This window comes from Morchella importuna (assembly GCF_003444635.1).
Source record: "Morchella importuna strain M04M26 chromosome Unknown Morimp01GS007, whole genome shotgun sequence".
Classification (NCBI taxonomy): Eukaryota; Fungi; Ascomycota; class Pezizomycetes; order Pezizales; family Morchellaceae; genus Morchella; species Morchella importuna.
In genome coordinates, this window is record NW_025763404.1 from 1325944 (window position 1) to 1337979 (window position 12036).

The window sequence follows — 12036 nt, forward strand, 5'->3', positions numbered from 1 at the left end:
ACAAAGCACGAAAGATAATAGACAAGTCAATGGTGTTATCCAGTAGAGTTTCTATTTGACCAGCAATATACCGTCAACTAGTGCTAGTAGTTAATTTTGTGGTTTAATGCAATCTATCACTTCGTATAGCGTCGTGATGCCTTCCACTGCTTGACATATTACCCAACTGAAAATACTAGTCCCATATCACCGAGTACAGTAAAAAGAGACCTGGTAAACTGCCAGAAGCAGCCAAGGACGGTGATTATGACAAAGCTGCAAGAGGGCGTTCGTCGCAAGGTTCCTTTTGTCTAACACTTGACGCATGGGCATCTTCCAATAACTTGGACTTCCTTGGGGTTACCGTACGCTAAAAGGACAACTGTAAACCGCCGGGTGGTTGGTTTGCCAGATTGGAGAGTGTCCGGTGGATTGAGTATTTCCAATCGAATATTATCCTCTCTGGGTCGTATATTCTGACCCGGGTGATGGGCACTATATTTTAGATTACCGTCTTAAGGAAGGTGGAGTGTTAGATAAAATCTATCACGATTTCTAGAAAAGCAGCTATAGTGCTGTCGCAGGTCTTGTATTACAGGATTACTCTCTCCGATATTTTACCGATTTCAATGCTCCTTGTGTCCATCTTCAAAGGTCCACGCCCTAACCCAGTAACCTTCCGCTCCATCTTTCATGGTGATCGCGAACGGTTTGTAGTTTATCGACGCCTGATCTCCCATCGGCAGAGACGGAGAAGCCCATACCACCTTTCCTTCACCGGGGCCCGCCAAAGCAGCACTCCAGTCCATCCCAATTAAATTAAACCTTGTCCACGACGTTACATACACCAGGTCTCTGATCTTGCATCCTGGAGGTCCCGGAGTGACCCCACCCTTTGCACCCTCCCAGAATCTTAGAATGTTCCTAACAACGCCTGGTTGACTATTCAGTAAGACAGCAAGGCGTATCACTAGCGCAATTCGTGAAAGCGGCAGACTATTAATGTCGGGAAAAGGGATAAGTAGGTCGTAATAGCTGTTATGCAGGTATGTCGTTCCCTCAGACAGAGAAGGTAGAGCTTTTCGGTAATTGAAGCTGTAGCTAAGCTCGATCGCCTTTGACCCGGAAGTGGCGTAGTTCTCCTGAATCTGTCTTTAGTACTTGAATGCTCACTTTGTGTGAGCGGTAAAGTATATTCACAAGACGTCTCACCTTCAGAAACCATGCCGTTAAAACATCGTTCTTTGTTAACTTGATCCCTGAAGCTTCCTCCAGCATTCCCGATGATGCAGCTTCCTCAATCTCTCTCTGACAATCGTCCTGCCAGCCTTGTACTAGATTTGCGGTGAGATGAACGTATAGTTCCTTTCCCTTTTCCCGTGAGGCTAGCTCAACCTGTTTGTCATACCACTTGACATCGACCTCTGCTTTTGACAATATAGTGAAAGGATTGAATACGAGTGGAGCACCAAGAAAGGCACTCTCCGATTGATGGTCAAGGTCAAGGGGATCTTCAATGAGTGTCGATAAAGGAATCTCTACGGCCGGCGAGAGTACAATCTTTGGTATATCGAGCCCAGAAACAAGGTCCCGATAGGACTTGACAACCTCGTAGAGTGCTTGAGCATCACATAGTGCGTGAGTTGTTTGAAAGCCTAACAACGTTGCATTATTGAGGGTGGTAACACGTATAACAAAAATGTTGGGTGGCGGATTGAAAGTAGAGCTAAAGTGAAACAGGTCATCGTTAGAGGCAGAATTGTTATTATAGGATCTGTAGGAAGCCTTCTTGGTTGTGGTAGGAGATAGAGAAATGTCGATTGCGAGAATATCGTTGAGCTCCGACGGGATGTGCCGCGATTCGAAGTCGACAGTTGTACCGGTGGTGAAGGTGAAGGGCGACGTCTGCAGGTGTACTCAGCTTCCCACTCTTCAGAGACAATCATTTCTTGGCAGGCTGGGTACAGTTTTTATTTGCTGTCCACCGAGGACTGGCCACTTGGCAACAAACTCATGAGCATTCTCCTTTAGAATCCTGACATCGAGGACTCCAAGAATAACGACTCCAAGGAAAATGAAGTAGTCCTCGCTGGGGTTACCGTCTGAAATATGGCGATATGCTTTTGGAAAGGCTTCAGTTTTCATCGCTGTCGGATCCATAAATTATGGTATGTACAGTCTTCCGCGACCAAGGGTTCTTTATAAGATATAAAGGCGAAAGGAGCACCCCCCTAGATATGCCGCATCTGGTCGATGCCATAAAATTCCCCGGGAATAGATACCTAGCTTGGAGATTGTCAATCTACAGTCGCATCTCGCTATCACGTAATTCGATATCTCGGATCTCTTGCTGTCTCGTACGAAGTTGCGGGACAGGTACTGCCCTTCTCCACCAAAAACTATTTGCTGTCTCGTATATTTGCTATCTCGTAGGGGTTTGGCTCCCAGAATACGCTAACGACACAACGAGGTGCGACTGTATTCGTTCGCACGGCCATAGGTTCCATTTGAAATCATGGTAGATAGGAAGACATAGCGAGCCATGCCGGTAGGGATAAAGAGCCCTGCATCAGTCCGGACACCAACCCGATTGAAGAAAAGCCCAAGTCCAATTCCTTCGCAGGCACACCAAGTCACCGGATATTATAATAGTCAATGGCACATGCTAAGGGGTATAAAGGTCTAGTGGTAATACAATCGTCAGTCATGCGTATCTCCGCCTTGCATAGATTGCCACTACCCGGCCCGGCCCCGGCCCCGGGCAGAGGTTGATATGGTCAAGACTAGTCCAGAGAATAGCATCGGACTGGACCAGACCATTTTGAAAGATCATGGACCGGACCGGACTGGACCAAATCACGATGGACCGGTCCATTTTCTGGTATGGACTGGTCCACCGACCATTTAGCGGAGCGGTCTGGACTGTATTGGGGGCAGACTGTTTCAACCCCGTGACGGTACTCGCATGTAGGGGAAAGAACCAGAAAATGCAAATGGGTATCTTGTATGGCAGAACAGCACAACTCCATACAAAAGGTCCCTACTCCGTCACTTGCATTTTCTGGTTATGCTACACGCGAGTATGTACCTGTAACTATATATCCTATCACTTACAAACCCCCAAGTCAATTCATCTCCACCAGAATACCCTACGAATAGGACAGGTAAACGTGGTGTATGTGTGGGAGGGGGCGGGTGGGGATTCATTGTCATAGCTGGTCTTCTTATGACTTCAACCAGCGAAAAGGGTACAGCAGTAATCCGTCTCAGTGGACGGTTACAGAGACGTTGAAGTTCGCATATGAGGGACGATTGGGGGCGTTCTCGGGGCGTTCTCGGGGCGAGCGGCCAGACTAAAGAATTTCAACGTCAATGTGAGCGTCCACTGAGACGAATTACTGCGGTATTTCGATGGCGTGCGAGGCTCTCTGTGCGCTGCGCCCGCCGGTTGTTGAAAATACATCTATTGGCTCATGAACTATAATTACATAAGTATAGTAATGTTCACGAGACAAGACGAGACCTGATTGACAGTTATTACGTCTGGTATCATGTTGGTGAGGAATAGATCTCGGGAGTCTCGAGAGGTCTCGGGAGTAAAGCGAGATAATTGTGGGCTCATATTTGCTAGCATGAAACAGATACAATTGAGAGAACATTTGAATTTAGATTAATTTATATTCATGTGATCCATCAAGTCAAAGGTTTGAATCAATATTGGATCTGTTGGGACCAAATAAGTAGCGAGGAAGTCATGTTTTCTATATCTAGACTGGCCCCAATCCCGTCCCCAGATATTTGTCCTTCAAAAATCGCTGTATTGCCCGGGCTTGTAGAAAGATTACAAAACAAGAGCCCGAGACACGGCGTCTCGCCCTGCAGTACAATTTTTGAAAGGTAGTTTACCTATACCGGGAGGTGATGCAGCTGAATTCGTGTATCATGCTACTTTGCAATTTTTATCCGCGATAGGAGCTAGCTACAAAAGAATAGTTTGCAAAGAGGTATGAATTAGGGTTCTAGTAGGGCAATGTCAGACAGGATTTTGAGGTTGCCCGGGAACCGTCACCCCACAATTCCCGATTCCATGCCTACGGATTAAATAGGCCGCCCCCAGTCCATCGCCATCATCAAATTTATGGGTACCGAGGGTCGTGGTCATGATGGCAGGGGTGTAGGTGGTGATTGGGGGCTGTTGGGTAGGGTAACTCCCTGTGAGTCTTGGCGACCTGTCCTAGACCACTTCCACCACCGCCACTCACCGGTCGGGTACAACGATCCATGCCTGCATAGTACCGAACGCACTGTCTCAAGCCTATGATTATGATGGTGTTTGAAATTTAACGATGTTGAGTTTCCCCATCCTCCGCTTCGATGGAATACATGAATTTCGGATTCCGAACTGCGGTTTACCACAATGGGCAAATCCCACTTCTTGTCTCCGCTGTGTCTTCTTACGCCAACTTGGATTCTGACCTACAGGTTACCGCTCGGTGTGTTTTCTAACACTAATTTGGATTTCAATCTCAAACTACGATATTCGCAATACTTGCAACCCAATATGTGAGTGACAATCCATGACTGACATTCCTTATTCTGTATTGTTGCAGTATAGTCTTCCATCTCGTATGGTTAGGGTTGGTCAAGATTACTGAGCAAATGGATTACTTCTGGTAACACTAGAATATATTTTTCCGGCCCACGAACTGAATTCTTTTGAAACATGTCAGTTTTATCCCAGAGCCGCTAACCTCGAAACCTAAAGGAAATTTTCAAATATACTCATGAACTAACTTCTAATCTATAACATCGACAACTTACAATCCTAACAAAACCGATAAAAACTTTTTGCAAACACGATCCTTATGTCAATAGACGGCACAATATACAAAAATCTCATCGCACATCTGTTTGTACGCTAAGTTATTGACACCCTGGTTTCTGAATTGTGAACTCTTATCACTCCCAAACCCCTTGCTTAACAAAGGAAAACAACATTCATGACCGTAGCAAAATACTTATAACCTGGCATACCCAATCCCCTTACGCCCCCCTACCCCACCGAGTACTGCAAGCAGGAAAAGAAGACTTTCATAAGTCTCCCCTACACTCAACCGATACAGGATATCCGTCATGTTCCAGCAAGGCTTCCTGAATTTTTGCTTTGTGAGAACCCTACCCATAGGGATTTTTGCCCCCCAATGTTTCGCCGAAACCCAACAAGTTCAATCAACTCAATCTAGTATCATCGAACAAATTTAACTGAACAATGAACCATTCTTCATCTTCGCAGAACACGCCCCATACAATAAACAATACACCCCCGATATGACTACATCTACTCAAGATTGTCCTCCAGGAATCAAACGCCAGAATAGATCTGAACTATATATTATGGGTGGTTAGTAATGCCCTCACCATCGCTATTGAATGGATCAAACAAAACACCAACCAGATTAACCACGATAACACTGCGAGCAAGGAACTCATCTCCCCACAAAATGGGGCTCTGAAACACACCCTCGACATCCCAGCAAAACAAATGCTCGAAATAACTAAGAACCTTGACATAATAAACGGGAAACTCCACCGGCTACAACACCAAACCTCTTCAATGAATCAGACACAACAGAACGATTCCAACCACCACAGACCGATCATAGCCCCCCCAGCCCCAGCTGCAGGCCAACTCGCCCCATCACACAAAGGCAAGAAACTTGAAATATTTGTGCCCCCTGCCCAACCTAATTCAGCAGCGAACACGAATCATACGCTGTCGCCGCCGCCCAAGATACAGGGACTGAATTCACAACAGTCACCAACAAGCAGAAACAAAAACCTAAAGGTGACCAACTGTTTAAACCAGAAATCACAAAAATCAATTGGGAACTTGTTATCGAGAGAAGCAGGGATCCGCTAATCACCCCCCCCACAATGTCAGAACCAAAATCAACTCCGAAATCCAAGATCCTGACTGCCAACTCATCGCCAACCAGAAAACGAACAAAGATAACTATATCTTAGTATCAATATTCACAACCGTAGCTATCAAAGTCCTCAAATGCAAAAAGGAAATTGAAGCCGCCCGCAATAAACTAAAATTACCCATTATTAACAACAGAGTTGATTCCTTGAGGCAGTTACCAATGCTTTCCGGGTATTATATAGTAGAGGTCCTGAGGGCCTTTGTCAAGGTTTTGGAGATGCATATTCTGCTCCACTACCACCACGGCAAGCATGCCTTCTAGACCAAAATAACAGAAACGCTCAGTTCCCAATAGACCCAGTCAGCGTGCTTCAATTTCGTCTTCTGTTAATAAACGCTTACCGGATGCAATGAATGTTTCTAGTGCAGCCAGCTCTTTCAATTCTATAAACTCCATAGTTTGTGGATCGACAACGGAGGTGGACAGAGATTTTGGTAACGGCCCACCGAGTTTTGTAGAGAGTTTCGATAGCTATCCCGAGGGCCGATCTGTAACGGCAATATTGCATATTGGCTAAGTCGATAGATTGTATCGTGGGGAGGAGGTATGGCGCAGTTGAACTAGGATTTGCAATGGGGTTTCTGTTATGTTCTTTCGGTTTCCGTTATGCGGGGTGTTAGTCATCAACGAACTAGGAGTTGGGTATATAAGGGGGGGTTGTTTCATACCTTTTCATGTTTCCCTTCCTCTCCTTTTCTCTTCACGGAACCTTTGTATTTACCCTCGCAACACCAAAACTTTCGAACAAACAATAACTTTTGGCCTGCACCCCCGATAAAACTTTTACTCGAACACGATCCTGTATGTCAGTAGACCGCGTAATCTACTGGTATCTTATCGCACATCTGTTCGTACGCGAAGTTATCCACGCTCTAGTTCCTGAGTTGTGAACTCTACCCCTCAACCCTCGCTTAAGCCTCGCGACCACAGCGAAAATAACAACAACAAACCTGGCCTCACCAAACCCACCCAACCCCCCAAATACCGCGGGCAGAAAGAGAACTCTATCAGAAGTCTTTCCTAACCCAATCCGAACAGGAACATCAGTGATGTCCCAGCAAGCTTCTCTGAGCTCCTGGTTCGCAGGAGCCCCCCCACCAGGAACTCCGGCCCCCCCTCGCTTCCCTGACACCCAATCGACCCAACAAACACAATCCACCATGGTAGAACAAACCCAACTCGATAACGAACCTTTCTCAATCTTCGCTGAACACACCCAATACAACGAACCATACGCACCAAAGTACGATTATATTCACCCCAGCATCGTTCCCCAAGAAACCCACGCCAGAATGGACCTAAACTACGTCTCCTGGGTAGTTAGAAATGCCCTCACAGTAGCACTCGAACCCCTCAACCAGACAACCGAACAAATCAATAAGGATTTGAAAGCCACCATCGAAGTCCTCTCCACCCAAAACGAATCCCTCAAACACACCGTTGACATCCTGGCCAAACAAATGTTCGAGATGACAAAAAACCAAGACAAAACATCTGAGAAACTCCACCGTCTCCAACAACAGATCACCAACCTCTCCGCCAACAGGCACAGCAACCAAGCAGCTAGCGAAGGAAGAGCTGCTGCAATCGCCGCCGTTGCCGCCGCTACCATCACTGGCCCTACCACACCCGCCAACAACTCCAACCACGCCCAACAAACCAGAGGAAAAGGTAAAGAAACACCGACTCTACCAGCACAGAAATCCTATGCATCTGCTGCAGCAGGAAACACCAACCCTGAATTCACGATGGTCACGAATAAAAGGAAGACCAAACCCAAGGCAGACCCCCTGTTCAAACCCGAAATCACCAAACTCAACCGGGAAATCGTAATCGAAACAAATAAGGAACTCCCAGTCACCCCATCGGACATCAGAGCTAAAATAAATGCAAAAATCCAAGACCCCGACTGTCAACTAATCGCCGCCTGGAAAACAACCAAGAACAACATCATCCTGGAATCAAAATTCGCAACCCCAGCAACAAAGGTCCTTGAATACAAAAAGGAAATTAAAACCGCTCTGAACGAACTAAAAGTACCTTTTGTCGACATCCGAGTGAACTCCAGATGGTCGAAATTCATCCTCCACGGCATCCCTACCTCTATTGGCGAGGCCTATGATGCAGGACAACTTCTAGCCTCCGAAATCAGAAACAACTATGGCAATACCTTCGAATTGGCACAAATCCCAAGATGGCTATCGAAACCAGAAGCCAGAATCGGGAAATCCCACTCCTACATGATCATTGCCCTCCCCGGACAGGTCACCAAAGAGAACCTCGGCCTCCGATACCTCACCCTCTTCGACAGAAACTGCAAAATTGACAGCTACCTCCCAGCAAACCCAGAAACCCAATGCGCCAAATGCCTCGAATACGGCCACAGACAAGAACGCTGCTCCCACACCAACGGAAGATGCGGACACTGCGCCGAGGAACACCAAACCAAAGACCACCCATGCACAGAATGCGCCGGAGGCTTTAGATGCTCACATACACCCATCCGATGCTACCACTGCAAGGCCCCCCACAAAGCAACAGACGCCAACTGCCCAGAACGAACCAAGGTCCGAATCACAAACAAACTCGGACCAGACACAAACCCAAGCCCGCTACCAATCCCCGTAGTCATCCCGGCCCAAGACCTCCCACAAGAAGATGCAGCCATGGATAACTCCCAATGAGTCACAACAAAAGAACAATGGCTATCGCACAGCAACTGAACTGCGCGAAAAACGAGCTCACAACAAAGTCAGTAGTGGAGGAAGCAGAACAGGACCACAATATACTTTTTCTTTTGTTACAAGAACCATGGAATAATAAGGACGGCCACCCACCGGAATCCCCCCTTTTCTATCTATTTACAGCCAGCAACAAGGGCACCAAAGCCGCCACATACATCAGGAAACACGCCAACCTTAAACCGAAGCATCACTACACCCACAATAACTTCATCGTCTCCGTCACGGTGGAAATCCAAAAACAAAAAACACAAATTCTTAACATATACTCACCAGGACGAAGTGGACCCTTCGCAGAAATCTCCCGACAAATAACTACTATCCAAAACTGCCTCGTCATGGGAGACTTCAATAGCCACCACCAACTCTGGTACGGACATAGATCCTATTACTATACCAACACCATCAGAACAGACAAATCCGGATCCAAGAAGCTAAAAAGATGGATCGATCGACAAAGGCTATCCCTACTCAACGAACCAGGCGAATTCACACACTTCCCCAGGAACAACAACAGACCGACTATTATTGACCTGACATTAGTCAAAGGACCAATACTGGACAATGATATCCGCTGGAACATTGACCGATATGGAGCAGGTTCCGATCATGGGAAAACCATCCTGCAACTACGAATAGAGAAACCCCCCCACACCCCCAGAAGACTATGGCACCGAACAAACTGGGAAAAACTAGAAGAAAACATCTCAGGCCTCCACTTCCCCCCCGAATCATGGGAAAGCCAGAATCACACAAAGCAATCGGTCGACTTCATCCTCGAACACATCGATAGCCTAATAGATCAAGTCACCCCATGGAGTCAAGGACATCCCAAGTCCAAGAAATGGTGGACCCCAGAGCTGAAGGAACTCAAATCAACTCTTAATACACTAGAAAGGAAAGCCAGAAACACCCAAAGGGACGAAGACAGGGAATCCTTCAGGAAAACGAGCAGAAAGTGGACAACAGCGATCCGCAAAGCTAAGGCGGACCAAAGGGAAAAAGAACTCACGGAGGCCAAGGGAAGTGCCATCTGCAAACTAGTCAACACGGGGAAAAGGAGGGACATTACAATCCCAACTATACAAGGTGAAGAAACGTTTGCGGGGAAGTGCCAAGCTCTAAGAGCCCAACTCTTCCCCACAAATTGGACGTCCCCCAACAACCCCCCACTCCAAATAAGACGCCCCTCTTTTGACCTTAGTGACAATTTTCAGGAAGTAACCCCAGAAGAAATCACATCCGCAATCAGATCATGCCCAACACACTCGGCCACTGGCCCTGATAACATCCCATACCCTTTCATACAAGCAACAATCAAGGCAAACACCCAACTCTTCCAGGACATGTTCTCAGCCATGGTCCGACATGGGGTTTAACCGGATCGATGGAAAGTGGCAAAATGCATACCAATCCCGAAACCAGGAAAATCCGACTATTCATCGGCCAAAGCCTACATCAGCAAACCTGTAGCCTTCGCCAGACGCCCGGGGCGCTCAGGGCGCTCAGGGCGCTCGGTAGGTAAACTACCTCTCCAGAGATACCGCCAGTGCTCCTGGCGAGGTCTGGCGCACATTATTCCGCCCCAGCGCACACTAGTCCGCACAACGGGCCCCGACACTAAATAATAGCGCCCGGTGTAACTAGGACGTCACTCTACCCGCTAGAGAACGCCAGTTGCACGGTTGGATATCCTGACTGCTCCTGGAGCACTCTTCACTGCTCCAGCGGGCTCTGGAGATAGAATGATTGCCCTGACTCCCCCTGACGTTGCCGGATGGGGTGCTTTGAAATCTGGCTCATGCCCGACGTACCGATTCCTACATGTCGGCGCCCCGTTCTCTCTAGGCATACACCTCTCCGCCGTTCCGGCCTCTGGTATTCACAATTCCCCCATGAGATTACAAAAACATCACTCGCACGACGATCTCTACTGTCTCCAGAGCACTCGCGACTGCACTTTGAGAATTGGTGTATTCAACACCGTGATCCTCCGCCTAATACTAAATACAATACGCCATTTAACACCCTAACTAACCCTAATACAATATACGAATCAGAAGAAATCCCCCACTATCTCCCTTAGCACTCGTGATTGTTCTACACATCCTCCTCCCCCCCCCCTTCGTAATCCCCCGCTACAGGTAATTCCGGCTCTTCTTCTTCCTCCTCCCCCTCCTCTTCGGTGTCAATGCCGCGAAGTCGGGCATTAATCACTTCGTCCTGGGCGCTGTCGGAATCAACCCGACCTCCTGGAGCACTCGTGGGTGTTCTCCGAGCATCTCGGAATGCGGCAAGATCCGCAGCCAGAGCTTCATCGTCCTCGCTAAAACCCTCCTCCGGTATAATCTCAATCGTTACCCCTTTTTTATCTCGTATCTATTAGGGTTAGCATTTAGAATACCACTCGCATTACCGGCATCTAGAAGTATCATACCTTTTCTCGAAGGTTATCTTTGATTACCTCCAAGGTTGCCTCCTGGTTCTGTTTACTTCTCCCCTTCCAAGTGTTGCTCATCCTGTTGAACGTTTCTACTCGTGTTTGGATGTCAGCTTGGCAATCCCGTATAGCCCTAGGAGCATCCGTCATTGCTCCCAAGGCACTCGCCATATCAATGAGGGCATCGGGCCATACTTACTCACAACACTCTCATTCTGCGACTGAAAATTATCAGGCTTCACGTAACTCCCTGTTGACCACGCCCGAATGCCGTGCCAGATCGCCGTCGATATCAGGCAAATAAGGGTAGGGGTTATCCGCTCTAGAAATTCGGGATCCCTAACCCCTCGCATTCTTACCCCATCGAAGTATTTAAAATACAATATATCGATAATTTCCGGAGCCAGGAAGCGCAGTCGGTAGGTCTAGAATCTGTTACCGGCTATCCCGAGTGCTCTCTGGGCATCCACTGGCATCATACCTCGTAATGCTGTTGGGGGCTCAAGAAACGATCATTCTTCAAAAGGTATTCCACTTGAGCCGCCCTCGCCTCAGGCCCCACAAAATTTCCAAGCCCGTATATCGTAGAGTCCGCCAGGCGCCCTTTCACCTCGTGCATCAAGTGGGAACGGACACGGGAGTGCAGACTTCTGACCTATCATTCTCAATTATGCTTCCAGAGCACTCGTAATCCTTTTGGGGGCACTCACCTGTTTAATAACGACCTCATCAAGGTCTACTCTACACCCCACTCGGCGACTAGCAGTTGCCCACATGCTCACTACCAGTACCGAAAGTCTTGCTGCAGGTGGAAAGGGCTCATGTAGAAGAGTATGCTCCCCGATTAACACGCTACACTCCTTCTCAATCCTCTGAGCCTGCACTGACA

At 47.7% G+C, this 12036-nt stretch overlaps 2 protein-coding genes across 2 annotated transcripts; both read right to left on the bottom strand.

Moving 5' to 3' along the window:
• Nucleotides 1–605: 605 nt before the first annotated feature.
• Nucleotides 606–2124, bottom strand: LAJ45_03542 (uncharacterized protein; the record flags this gene model as incomplete). Its single annotated transcript, XM_046113127.1, has 3 exons — nt 606–1121; nt 1192–1884; nt 1945–2124. The coding sequence occupies 3 exons, from the start codon at nt 2122–2124 to the stop codon at nt 606–608; spliced, it is 1389 nt and encodes a 462-aa protein (XP_045974004.1).
• An 8683-nt stretch (nt 2125–10807) lies between these two features.
• On the bottom strand, nt 10808–11297 carry LAJ45_03543 (uncharacterized protein; the record flags this gene model as incomplete). The annotated part of the gene is made up of 2 exons (XM_046113128.1): nt 10808–11086; nt 11145–11297. 2 exons carry the CDS (start codon nt 11295–11297, stop codon nt 10808–10810), a joined length of 432 nt encoding a protein of 143 aa, XP_045974005.1.
• Nucleotides 11298–12036: the final 739 nt, after the last annotated feature.